At 30.3% G+C, this 14,290-nt stretch overlaps 1 protein-coding gene across 1 annotated transcript; it reads left to right on the top strand.

Moving 5' to 3' along the window:
• Positions 1-1,984: 1,984 nt before the first annotated feature.
• Positions 1,985-13,146, top strand: LOC130828783 (glucan endo-1,3-beta-D-glucosidase-like). The gene is made up of 5 exons (XM_057694783.1): positions 1,985-2,499; positions 5,144-5,499; positions 8,392-8,718; positions 9,394-9,802; positions 12,505-13,146. The coding sequence occupies exons 1-5, from the start codon at positions 2,127-2,129 to the stop codon at positions 12,654-12,656; spliced, it is 1,617 nt and encodes a 538-aa protein (XP_057550766.1). The 5' UTR covers positions 1,985-2,126; the 3' UTR covers positions 12,657-13,146.
• The last annotated feature ends 1,144 nt before the right edge of the window (positions 13,147-14,290 follow it).

Genomic DNA, 14,290 nt, shown 5'->3' with positions numbered 1-14,290 from the left:
TTGAAATACGTAGAGTTTGGGTTTGGTTAAGCTTAGCAAATTATAGAACTTCCTTTTCCTTCGGTGCTAAGTAAAACTCAAGGCAAAGGCCCAAGCAATGCCTTTATTATTCCCTGTATTCGTAGCATTCAAGGCAGTCAATATTAAATGATAATCTCTTTGTCTCTTTGAAATTATTTTTTTTTTATGTTTTATTGAATTTATTTTATTGTTTTTATATTTGTCTTATTAAATTTGTAATTTTTTTCTATCATAACGGACACTCTTTTTAACTTATATTTTCATCTCACTCATATATTTTTTTCTACTTCACTCACTTTTTTGATTTATCTCATCTACTCTATTTTAATATGGACCAACAAAAAAATAGTAATTATTTTCTAATGATTATACTTTAATTGTATTTATTAAATAAAAAAATATACTTTTTTTATATCTTTTAAAGTTCATAAACAAGTACTTCCTTCATTCTGAAATACTCGCTACATAACGGATTTTGACACTATTCATAATTCAAGCTTATTTTATATATTGCAGCTAATGTGTAAGAAAAAATATAGTCAAGTGACATCTTGTTTGAATTGTCTAATCGCATACTTTCATAATATTAAGTTTTTATAATATTTAGATGTGTATAGTTCAATATATAATTGACCAAAATTACACATTAGATTGAGTAAAAAATCAAATATAACAAGTATAGTAGAACAAAGGAAGTATTAAAATAGGAGGAAGTCTTAGTAAATAACGGTGATTTATAAAGTTAACAAATCATCCTTATGTGATGAAATTTAATAAGGCGAAAGTTTTGTGATTTTAGTTTATTTTTTTTTAATTTTATTATTATTATTTTTATCTTTATATGGTTATTTACAAATCACAATTATCAATTAAAAATTATTGTTAAAATAGTATTCATCATCCATAATCCATATACTTTTATCAGCTTACATGAAGTATAAATTTGTACAGCGGCACAGCGGGCACTTGATCTGCAGTAAAAAGTAAAAATCGGCAACGGCTAAGTTTGATGTTACAGAACTTAGTACTACTTCTGACTACTGACTTCCATCCCTATGCAATCTATATGTGGTCCCCACATCCCTCGTCTTTATTGAATCCATCAGCTTCATCTCATTCATCCCAAACACTTTTGTCACTAACGTCCTTTTTGTTTTTTGAATTCATCCATTTATGGCTGTTAGGCTTGTCCGAAAGTACTACTCCTAGTATTTTCAGAATATTTTATTTTTTTTATAAAATTTGACAATAAATTAAGATTGTATTTGGGAAAATGAGAACAATTAATTTACTTTAAATCGTAGATTTAAATTATAAATTTAAGATAAAGAGTTTGACAATAATAAAGTTTAATTTGTAAAACAATTTTTAACTAAATTTTAATTACTTTAAAATAATATTAAAATTGACTCAAATTCAAATATTAATTTTTTTTATTAGCTGAATACTAAAGTTAAGTTAATTTAAAATTTTTGAATGAAATCAAAAATTTCAAATATTGTATAAATTATTTAAAAAATTATGGCCTTTTTCATTATACTTATTATTAAGAGTAATATTTTTTCACACAAAATATTACTCCCTCCAATCCTTTAATTTAGTCCCATTTCTTTGGGCATGCATATTAAGGATTGTGTGGGGTCCATGTAAAAGGTGGTAGTTGGGTATTTTTAAGTAAGGGTATTTAAGGGTTTATGGGGGTAAATTCGTAATTATGTGTGTGAACTAAGGGTATTTAAGTAAAAAAGGATTGCCAAAAATAGAAATGGGACTAATTCAAAGATTTTGCCAAATAAGAAAATGAGACTAAATTAAAAGATCGGAGGGAGTACAATTTAGTGAGTTTGAAAATTATTCTCTTCATCTTTATATATTCTTCTCAAATTGATTCTACAAATTTTAATGTCAAACTAGAAAACATAGGAATATACAGTAGAGTCAAATTTTAGTAAACCCCAAAATTGACCGCCCTTTTCCCAAATTCTTACGGTATTTACCCAAACGGGAACCGTACATACCTTCACCAGTTTCTATCTCTCTCTCTATATATATTTACTTGAACCCTTTTACCATCAACATTAATTGAAACCAATTAAGGAATACACATGGCACCAAAAACCCATCTTTCAATTTTCTGTCTTCTCCTAATTGACTTAGTTTTAACAGCAAATTGTGATTCTTTTCTTGGAGTAAACTATGGGGAGGTAGCAGATAATCTGCCACCGCCTGAAGCGACTGCTAAACTTCTTAAAACGACATCGTTTTCAAAGGTAAGGCTATATGGAGCGGACCCCACAATCATAAAGGCACTTGCTAATACTGGAATTGGTATTGTTATTGGAGCTGCTAATGGTGATATTCCTGCTCTTGCTTCTGATCCGAGTCATGCCACTCAGTGGGTTAACTCGAATGTATTGGCTTATTATCCTGCTAGCAAGATTATTCTTATTACTGTGGGTAATGAGGTTGTTCTTTCAGGTTCGTTTTTTTTATTATTTATTTTTATTTTCCCCTGTTTTTTTAGAGTTTTATTATAATCAAGTATCACCAAAATTACTTATGATTTGAAATTTGATATATTACACGAATTGACTTGAGTTTTTTTATATTTCATAATGCAAAAAATTTAAAGGGAGGATTGAAATAGAAGTGTTTATCTTTCTTCTCATCAAATTGCAAATTATCGTGTGTTCTTTAATTCATATCATTTAGATATAGAAATAGAATTATTGATATTCAAATTTCTTAACTATAGGTATTTAAATTCTAGAAGAACTAATTTAATACTTAATGATGATAATTAAAATTATAAAAAACTATAGATGAATTAAATAAAATCAATCCTGACTATGTTTTAATGTATAGATTAAATATAAAATACAAATTAATAGTGATTGATAAATAATTTCTCAAATGCAAATTATACATTTGAAAAGAAACGAAAAAAATATTATTTAAAAATTATGATTTTTAAGGGGCATTTTCTTCTCAAAATCTCAATCTTTGCAATATTAAAACAGAAGATAAGAGATTTAGAGGAGAGGAAATCTTTCCAGACTTGAAAAGATTTGTTAAAAAAATTAACATCTTCCTTGCTTTTCTCACTACAATAAAATTAAATATTACTGGCATATATTAAGTAACATTAAAATATGTGTTACTAATTTATATTTTAAGTGTAATAATTATTAGTTTTTTATTTTGACTTTTAATTTAAATTGATTTAGTGGCATTTGATATTTGTTAACATATGTAATTGTTACTACTATTTATGAAAATGTCATTATATTCAATATCGCGAAAAATTTTAGTATAATTTTTTATTATACTACTAAAAAGTCTTATATGTGTCACTAAATCAACTATATATACCAATTAAAAATTCAAAATAATGATATATAAATTAAATGTTACTAAATATATCTCACTAAAAATATATCATTTTATAGTATCCTGTTCTTTCCTCTTAACAAACAAAAAGTTAATTTCCTTCATTTTATTTATTTTTTATCAATATCCTTTCTCCCTTTTCCTTCTCTTTTCTTTTTCTTTTCAAATATATTATCCAAATATAGTATAAATGCAAATCATAAAGGACAATTTTAAAGTGTCTAAAGATTGAATATATATACTTCAAAATTATTTCCGATTTATTCTTCATTATGAGTGTAAATAAAAAGAGCAGCATGCTCCCTATATGATGAATGCTTAAATTTTACTCGCTACACAAGTGTTGTTGCATAAAAATTAAAAATTAGTATTTTTGTGTTGAAAAGAATATTATAACGACCACTAAAAAGTCGATGAGGTATGGGTAAGAAAAAAAAAGACAAAATAAACAATATAGTTATTTTTACTAAAAATAATAATAAAACAAGTAATTTAAAACGGTTTAATTAGGAAAATGTTCCAATATAAGGGAGAATGTACTTGGTTAACTTGTGTGTGGAAATTTAATTGTTTTATTTATGAATTTGAAAGGGAAGGTAGAGTACTAGAATGGGTTTAAAGACTTTAGACTTCATCCTTTTTTTTAATTTATTGAATTTTTGGAATTTAAATTTGAAATTTGGGCATGTCATATAATGGAGTTCTAATATTTTGAATGGTAAAATGGAGTTAAAGATTTCATCTTGTAATTTCTTTTATTGACTTTTTGGAATTCATATTCGAAAATTTGGCATTTCATATTCTTTTATGCCAATACAAAAATATATTTTTTAATGCTTCCAAAGCAAATTAACTCATAATATAAATTTTTATTTCCATATCATGAATAATTGCCATAGCAAAATCAAAATTTATCTTGACAAAATCAATACTCTACTTTTATTATGAGTTTAAAAGATTTAGCAAATGGATATGAATTATAAAGGGGATTGGATATGATAACAAATATATATGTAAAGCTCATTAGCTTGTTCTTTGATGCTTGAACTCAACCAAACTTTTGGTGGTAATAAAAGTATAAAGCAAACTTGCTCTTTGATTGAATCAAGTAATAGCTTAAAAAGAAAAAGAAAAAGAAAAAGAAAAAGGTAAAACAAAGAAAAATAAAAGAAAGAAAGGATGGAAGGAAGGAAGGAAGAAAAGTCTCAACTTGGAATGGCATATTGCAATTATTATACCACTTTGATTGAAATTTTTTTTCTATTTTCTGTATATAAACTAAATTGGTTCTAATCTGTCTAGGCTATATCCCTATTATTTGATTAAATATTTGTGTAACATATGACTTAGATTTACATAAGTTTTTGGTTTTGAATTACGATGGAATACACTAAAATGGCTCGAAGGGTACGAGTATAATTTGTCTGCTACCTCTTCCTTCAGACCTTATCTTTGTGCATGATGCTGGGTTAATGAGCTTGACCGTATTAAAATGGTTCATTGAACCACGTACACTCCTTATTTATATGATGTTGATATGATATTTTCTACCAACGGTAGTTTAGAAAATTTTATTACCATTAATAAGGATTATGTTGTGAAGATCTGACCCTCAATCGCAACATAAGTGGGACCCATTTAATAATAATATTAAAATGAAATGTAACTTATAACATATACAAAATGGTAGTCAAGTTAGTTTCGGTTACTGATTACCAATTATGATATGCAGGAGATCAGAACTTGATTTCTCAGTTAGTGCCAGCAATGCAGAATATTCAAGATGCTCTTAATGCAGCACAATTAGGAGGTAAAATTAAGGTCTCAACTGTCCATGCTATGGCAGTTTTGGGTCAATCCGACCCACCATCATCTGGAGCATTCAACTCAGCATATACAGACATTATGAAACAGTTACTTGACTTTCAAAGACAAAATGATTCACCCTTGACTATCAACCCGTATCCGTTTTTCGCTTACCAAAGCGATCCGAGGCCCGAAACTCTTGCATTTTGCTTGTTTCAACCCAATGCGGGTCGGGTTGACCCAGGAACAAATATCAAGTACATGAACATGTTTGATGCCCAGGTGAGTTGGAAAGACTAAATAATATGTGTTTGGTATGTGCCTTTTTCATAATTTTATAATACATTTGATGGACTTGTGATTGTGACTAAGGTAGGTAAATGACTATAGACTATTAGTGAACAAGCTTTTAGGTCAAAATTCTTATATCATCATAGTATAATAGCTGTATTTAGTCGCTCAGTTCTAATCAAAGTTAAATATTTCACTATAAATAAAGGGCAGTTGAGATTCGAACTCGTGACCTTTTATCTCGTTGGCTGTTGATATTATGTCAAAAAATCAATTCAATCAAAAACTTAAGCTGACGATTGAAGTCGTAGAATATATTATGTACGTTTTGAAATATATGCAAAAGCAAATAAGGACATCAAATAAAGAACAAAAGGAGTATATTCGTTCTTAGGTTTATTAAGGAAGTATAGAATATTCCGGTTTACAAAAGAACAAAAGGACCTCCTACCGAAAGCCATGTTTTGTTATTGCCTTCTAATTTTCATCCGAAGTTTAGGTTTAGTAACAAAAGAATATAAAGATATGGTTAATGGCAATAGCAAATTAGCAATACAAATCAAAATGAGATTGTTTTATGATGAAATTATTTATATTATGCTGGTCCCATTTACATTTACAACCTCTTACAATGTATTTGGATAATAATTTTAGGAAGAAAAGAAAGGAATGGAAAGGAGAAGGGGAAGGAAAATGAAAAAAAAAAAGTAACTATTGTTTGTTTATAGAATGAAAGGCTCAACGAGTTTTCCCTCTAAACCTTTCCAACAACTTTAAAGAAATTGAGATTTAAATAAAAATTATTTATCTAATTCCTCCAATCCGGGCCCATTTTGTTGTACAAGCAAGGGACCAAAGTGACAAATTATGATAATCAATAAGAGAAATAAGTTGATACTTGTTGAATTAGCAATATAGTAGTCCGTAAATGAAAAAGATACACAAGAAACAAACTTAATGAGATTTCATCTTAAAACCAATTAATAATAAATAAAGTAGACCATCAAATTTATATTTTAGTTAATATCTCTCTAATTCTTGAATATGAAATTCCACGTGTGGTTGTCTTGTGCTTGAACTTGGATCTGTTTTCCACTTCCTGCCTTTTTTTTCCAAACAAATTAACCATAGGTGACTCATCACATCTTTGAAGCACAAAGAAAGTAGTGCCAAATAAAGGATACTAGAAAGCATAAAGATTGACCAGTAAAGCATTTATGCATATAGATTGATGTTTCTAAATTTTCCAATTACATTTTCCCAATTAAACAAGCCTTTTTCCTTTTAAAATGGGGTTTGGAAATAGTTAATTGTTAAAAGAGGTTGGACAAAGTTTTATTGTTAGGTTATGTGGCACAACCCTCAGTAGATCACCGATTATCATCCAAGCATAGTTGGCCGATAATATTCATCGGAAAAGGGGCAAATCGCATTGTTTTACCATTGTATATGTATTGCAACTTAGAGTCTTTAGTGTCTCCTAAATTTTACCTCATTGTACCTCATTGTAAAGTACAAACGTACGTCTTAGAGTATATAACACATCTTAGGGCCTTAACTATTATCTTATACTTTTAGTTAAATTGGTTTTTTGATATGGTATCAGAGTCAGTTTGACAAAAGGTGACGCGTTCAAATCTAAGTACCCCTCAAATTCAAGTGGAATATTTTGCACTATGTATGAAGAGGGCTCGTATTGCATGCACACTTCTAGCCCAAATGACTCGTGTGAGGGGGCGTATTGGAGTATATAAGATATCGTGGACCTCAACCACCAGCTTAAGCTTTTGGTTAAGTTGGATCCTTGACAATACATGACAAGTATAACTCATACATCCTTTTTTCTTCTCAAATTGACACTTATTTGATTGAGAAAAGCCGATTTTTCCTTTTTACACGTGATTTAATTCAACCTCAAAATGCCCTTGAGACAGTAGATCTTCTTATACGTAAAAAGTTGTAAGGCGTCAAGTATTACTCGTTGCAGTGACTACATTTCTCTCCGCAGTTACTCTTCTTTTCTTTACGCTCACCACCTTTTTTTGTATGTCTTTTAAGGGATGCCTTAATGTGTAAGCATCCATGAGAGTGACTTCCTTGTCTGTTTTGCCTCATTATTGATAGTAGTGTGTGTGTGTGGATTTTGATGTATTCTGTTTAGCATTGATGCATTATGACATGGCCTAGTGGGTTAGTGCAAATAACTTAGACCCACATTTCTTTTATGCTTTACTTTGTCCTACAACAATGTCAATGTGGCAATCAACAAAACAAAAAAAAAAAAGGAAAATTATGTATATTGCATATCATACCTTTTTCTCCCTTTATGTTTTGATTATGAATAAATATGTATAATTTTCAATTGCTTTCGAGGTTTTCTCAATGTTACCTAAAACGAAATTTGATTTGATACGAGAAAATAAAACAGAAACAAAAAATGTTAATTTTCGAGGTTTTTCTCAATGTTACCCTAAAGGACGTGTAAGTGGTGAACTCATGTCAGAATCCTGAACATCAAACACAAGCTTGTTCTGCCTAGCAATTTAAGAATTTGTTAAGTACATAATGCTACTTCAAAAAAAATATCAGTACTTGGTAAAGTAATAGTTTTGGTAACATTTAGTAGTGTATATATTTGTTTTCAAAACGTTACAACTTCGAGGGTTTCAAAATTAAAGTAGCCTTACAAAATCTTTTCTACATTTTCTTTAACAATTTATATTGCAATAGGCCAACAACTACCATAATCAATATTTTTATTGAAGAACTACAATCGTACTACATCCATATTATTAGACATAAATTAACAGCTATAATTGTACAACTACATACAGCTAACAAATACCTCACAACTACCTCACGCTAACCAGTTGAGACTTTCAGGTTGATGCGGTGCGATCCGCCCTTAATGCAATGGGTTACAAGGACATAGAGATAATGGTGGCTGAGACTGGATGGCCTTACCATGGGGACAGCAATGAAGTTGGTCCTAGTATGCAAAATGCAAAGGCTTTTAATGGAGGCCTCATTTCACATCTTAGATCCATGGTTGGTACCCCTCTCATGCCTGGGAAATCTATAGATACTTACATTTTTGCTCTCTATGATGAGGATCTCAAGCCTGGCCCGACCTCCGAAAGATCATTTGGCCTTTTCAAGCCCGACTTGTCGATGACTTATGATGTTGGTCTCGAAAAGAGCAGCACACAGGTACGTATTCTTGTTGGTGATAACAAAAATATTATTTTTGATTCAGCTTCGTTCTAGAGTTCTTATTATTCAACTACAACGCGCATCGACGCATACTCACTCCTATCTCTACTGTCGACATACCTCGGTAGGTGAAAAGGTCAATAGTCAATGAAAAAACTGTACGTAATATAACTTTTATTTTGGTTTAAAAGCCAACTTTTCCGCTGACTAAACATTTTTTTCTACCTTTATGGCCCGTTTGGTAGGTGGTAATAACGATGGTAATGGGAATGAAAAACTAATGCAATTTTGGTTGAAAAACCTCTTGGCTATCTTGATGTACATGATTGTTCAACTTTAATTATCTCAAGTTTTTCATAAAATTCATTCCAATGCATTACCATCGGGAGAGGCAGTATTAGCTGGTAATGGAAATTTTGTAAACAAAAAAACTTTTTTGTGATCAAAGTTTTATTACCATGGGAATGATATGAAACTTTTGATGAATTTTACACTATAAATCATTCCCATTACCACCATTAAATACCACTAACCAAACGGGCCTTTAGATCATATCAAAAGTAAAAAAAAGCCAAAAACCAACCAAAAAGTCATTTGTTAAAAACACTTGTACGCCAAAGCAAATGTTTTTCTAAGAGATACTAGTACTAAGCAAGCATAATTGTCTTTTAGGCTCCAGCAACCACTCCATCAAAAAGTCCGGCGACTCCTTCAGAAAGTCCAGCTCCGACAAAGGCCCCATCAGCTGCCTCGACGACTCCAGCTCCAACAACGGCCCCATCAGTTCCTTCAACGACTCCAACGACAGAATCAGCAGGGACCCCTCCCTCGAAACCTTCACAGCAAACATGGTGTGTGCCAAAGAAAAACGTTTCAGATGCCCAATTGAAGGCCAATCTTGACTATGTTTGTGGACAAGGCATCGACTGCAGCAAAATCCAATCTGGTGGGCCGTGTTTTGACCCCAACACGGTGGCTTCGCACGCGGCTTATGCAATGAATCTGTTCTATCAGGCTGCTGGCAGGACTCCTGGGAGCTGTGATTTCTCAAAGACAGCAACAGTTACTTCCACAAATCCTAGTAAGTTTATTAGTGTTCATCATACAAAATCTTTTTGAAAAATTTATTTAAATCAACTAATTAATCTTTATATCATATTAGCCCACCATCTAGTATTTTTTGTAGGAATTTGGGTTATTGTGTTTTAGAGGTTTAGGATAGAGAGAGTTGTAAGCGAATGATTCACTTTTTATTGGTTACGAAAATGGGTTACATAACTACATATTTATAGTTGTCTTAGCCTAGTCTTACAATTTATGTAGAAGAATCTAGATAGTCCTACAAGATTATACATGTGATTAACTTCTAGATATTGGATACGTTTAGTTCATACTTATAAAGATAACTCTAGAACTACATACCTAGAAACTATTAAAAAATTTTCTAGATTACATTTTTAACATTTCCCTTAATCTAAAAAATCTTGTAAATAAATCACGAGACGTTGCATATGCACATGTCACCTACACTTACTAAATTTGTAGCTTGGATTTTCATTTTTGGCGCCTTTGTCGCTAATTGTCCGTCCCTTGTTATCAAAGTGCATTTGTTTTCTTATGTCTTCTTGCTAATACTCTTGTTATCAAACATCTTCGTTTCTTCTTGTGGACTGTGCTCCAGTCATTTTAGAGATATATATTTTTTTTTTCTGAAATTTTGAGATATTATTGCCCATGTCACCAACCATCTTTACTAATGTCCTTGCCATTAACAACATTTCAAAACTTTCAAAAAATTATCTCGTCATTATTTTCTTCACCAAATTGTGCAGTTTCTTCATTTTTCTTAGACCTATAATTTTTCTAGATATAAACCTCTTGCACACCCAACATTGTGGTTTTCCTTTAAATAATAATCTCCACTAACATGGTTAGCACGCTTACAAATTTCACAGAACATTTTAGTTTCTAAACTTTAATTTTCCATTGTCTTTTCTTCTCCATTTTCATTATTTTTCTTTATTACATTATTTTTGTACTTCATATTAAATTTTGTTTTAAGAGCCGTTTCTTCAATTTTCTCATCATTGTGTCTAGTTTTTCTTTGTTCATGGGATTTCAAAGTTCCCATAAGTTGTTCGACTGAAATGTTTGATAAGTCTTATGGTTATTCAATTATGGTCACAATATCATCATATTTTTCAGTTAATGTTAACAATACGTCTGATATATTTTCTCCATTTGACTTCTCACCTTACTATCTACTTGAAAAACTTGTTGTAATATTTCGCATGTCTCCTTTGCTATATCGACCCTTAACATTCTTGGAAAAATCAAATTCGCAAGTGCATTTTGTATTAAATATAAGGCCTTGGCATCCTGCACTCTTTCTGTCTCGAGCTTTTTCTTTTGCGGATCACTCAAACTGCTTTCATCTTTATACTCTTGGTACCCTTCATCTACGTATCTCCATAAACCATGTGATCTTAATAATGTCTTCATTTTAATCTTCCAAAAATCGTAATTTTTTAATTGGAGGTTTATTAAAATTATGGGGTCGTTATTTTTTAATTGTGTATGCTTATAGCTCTGATACCAAATATAGGAATTGGGCTCTTGTGTTTTGGAGGTTTAGGATAAAGAGAGTTGCAAGGGAATGATTCACTTTTTATTGATTATTCAAAAAGGGTTACATGAATATATATTTAGTTGTCTTAGTCTAGTCTTACAATTTATGCAGAAGAATCTAGATAGTCCTACAAGGCTAAACATGTGACTAACTTCTAGATATTGGTTACGTCTAGTTCATACTTATAAAGATAATTCTAAATCTACTTATCTAGAAATTGTTTAAGATTTTTCTAAATTACATTTTTAACATTTTTTATGTAAATCATTCATATTTTGTTGGGATGTTTTATCCCACATCGATAAATTAATTAAAGATGGTGTGCATACTTTATAAGTTATTGGCGAGTTCTTCCTCTTATTGTCATATGGTTTTGGGATGATATCTCATTGGCTTACAAAGTGTGTGTGCATCTTGTGTTTCCTCGATTATTTGCTGATATTGTAAAGTAGGAAAGAATTTCTCACTCTCTCCGTTTCTTTTTGTTTGTCCACTTTAAGTTTTTCCACTTTGGGAGAGAGAAATTTAAATTTAATTTTTGAAGTATATATTGAAGACAAAATATATTCATGTACGATCTTCTTAGTTTCGTCTTGATGTAAAGAATTTTGATATATAATTCTTAAAATTTTTTATAATGCGTAGTAAGAGATATCGAGACTCAAAGTTTGCTTTGAAATGCATGCAAAAAGTAAAATAGACAAATAAAAAGAAATAGAGGGTGTAGAATATATAGCATATTTTGTAGCTTCAACCATCAGTTTAAACTTTTGGTTGAGTTAGTTTTTTACATGATATCAAAGCCAACTTGACGGAAGGTCACGGCCTCACAGGTTCAAATTTAATCCACTCTTGTCATTTCAAATGAAATATTTAGCATCATATATGAGAGCATATGTTGCATCCATACTTCTAACTTAAAGGACTCTCGTGTGAGAGGGCCTAGTAGATATCACAAGGCTTTCAACCATCAGCTTATGTTCTTTGACAATCTCGACAATGGATTTTAAGTCAAGAACTAATTCACAACCAATCATGTACTCATGTCATATATGTTGCTAGTGTGTGTTATTCACTCAATACTTTATTCTTTTGTGAGTTTCAATCTTACAGACTTAAATTTAAGACTAATACCTTTCCTAAAATTTTTGTAGGTTATGGTTCTTGTGTATATCCTGGTGATGGGAATAAGAAAGTATCTGTAGGAGTTGGCCAAAACAAAGATAGTAGTGCTACTAACCCGAGACTCAATTTTAGTATGCATTGGTTTTGGTGGTGGTGTATTTGTGTCCTCTTTCTTCGTTAAATCGTAAAGCTCACTATTCTTTCGCGTTGGCGTGGTGCTCTCTCCTTCTCTCCGAACTTCGCCTTGCAACTTGTAGCGTCTCTTTAGCCCTCGTCACACCCTGGAGAAGAATTTCCTGCAAATGTGACTAAACTAAGTATAAAGAATTTCAAGCATGTAGTTATCATATGAGTTATGTACTTATTTATAAATTTTTCACCGTTATGAAATACCTGCATTAAATTGTGATATATAGTATGAAAAAATATCACTATCAATAACAAGTATAATGAAACGGAGGTAGTATGTATTTGTAGAAGTTGTTTGTTGTAAATTATGGCCAAGCTTTATCCTTCTTTGAAAGTGGACAAATGTCCACTTTAAAGAGTGTTTTGGTAGAAATTTTGTGGAAGTTTATTCATTTATATGGATGTTTAACCACTTTGGGGTCTACATGTGTCATGGAATGTTATTGGATCATAAAATGTATTTTTGGCTTGAGTAGTTGATTTAGAGTTAATTTTAAATAAAATTTAAAGTCAAGTAAAAATTTTAAGCATTTAATTATTAAGGTGGTCATAATAACCCGATTGATTATCACTAACGTCCACTTTGACGAAGGAAATCACTCTTAAAATGCATGAAGCATCAAACAAAAAGTAATTGGATTCCAATTTAATTTTAAATTAAAGGCATTTAAATTTGCTAAACGGATTGATTGTCAGTAACCCGATTTAATTTAATTTTAAGTTGGTCATAATAACCTGTTTGATTGTTACTAATCCAATTAAATTATAAGCATTTAATTTTATGGGTAAGAAGAATTTTCTATAGGCAAAAAGAGAAAGCAAGAAAAGTTTGTAGAAAATCAAACATAAAGTAATTAGAATCTAATTTTAGACTTTAGAAAATACTACTTCACTCTTAAATTGCATATTTATAAGATAGAAATTCAAGTTCATGTCAAATACTATATTTTTTTTTTGGTTGAAAGTATGAAACACACTATTAAATCGCACAAAAATCTCAATCATTACAACAAATTTAATATTTCGCAATATTAAATTTAGTGTTATTAAAAAATGCTATTGATTTATATTTTTAGAGTAATATTTGTTCGTTTTTATTTTAAGTTTCACTATAAAGTGATTTAGTGTCACTTTATTAGGCATTTAGTGACATATGTAATTGTTATTATAGTCTATAGTGACATTTATGAGAAATGTTACTAGATCCCATGTCGCGAAAAACTTTAGTATGATTTTATATTATGTTGCTAAAGAGTTTAATATATATCACTAAATCCACTATATATATACTATTAGAAATTTAAAGTAGTGACCTTTAAGTTAAATATTGTGAAATATATCCCACTAAAAGCAAATTATGTTGTAGTGAATCCGAATTTCGAAGCAATATGTAAAACATTTGGCATTTGCGTGCCAGTATCCATTTGTTTCATCAAAATTTTTATTTATGAACTAGGTAAATGTCAATCAGTAATCAATAGTAAACCTAATGTTATGGATGAAAAATAAGAAAATAATGTGGATTATGGTTAAAAAAAAAAAGGAATAGAGCTGTTAAGTATTAATGATGATTTTTATTTACCAAATAATCAAAATATGATTAAAAAAATTAATCTAGCTTGTTAG

Source organism: Amaranthus tricolor, chromosome 1 (genome assembly GCF_026212465.1).
Source record: "Amaranthus tricolor cultivar Red isolate AtriRed21 chromosome 1, ASM2621246v1, whole genome shotgun sequence".
Classification (NCBI taxonomy): Eukaryota; Viridiplantae; Streptophyta; class Magnoliopsida; order Caryophyllales; family Amaranthaceae; genus Amaranthus; species Amaranthus tricolor.
Note: the sequence above shows the minus strand (reverse complement) of the source record. Positions and strands in the feature narration are given on the sequence as shown.

What these genes read in the sequence shown, in the direction of transcription:
- LOC130828783 (XM_057694783.1), top strand. Translation starts at nt 2,127, where the DNA reads ATGGCACCAAAAACCCATCTTTCAATTTTCTGTCTTCTCCTAATTGAC. An exon ending in TAATGAGGTTGTTCTTTCAG is followed by an intron (nt 2,500 to 5,143) that starts GTTCGTTTTTTT and finishes TATGATATGCAG; the next exon opens with GAGATCAGAACTTGATTTCT. An exon ending in TCGAAAAGAGCAGCACACAG is followed by an intron (nt 8,719 to 9,393) that starts GTACGTATTCTT and finishes ATTGTCTTTTAG; the next exon opens with GCTCCAGCAACCACTCCATC.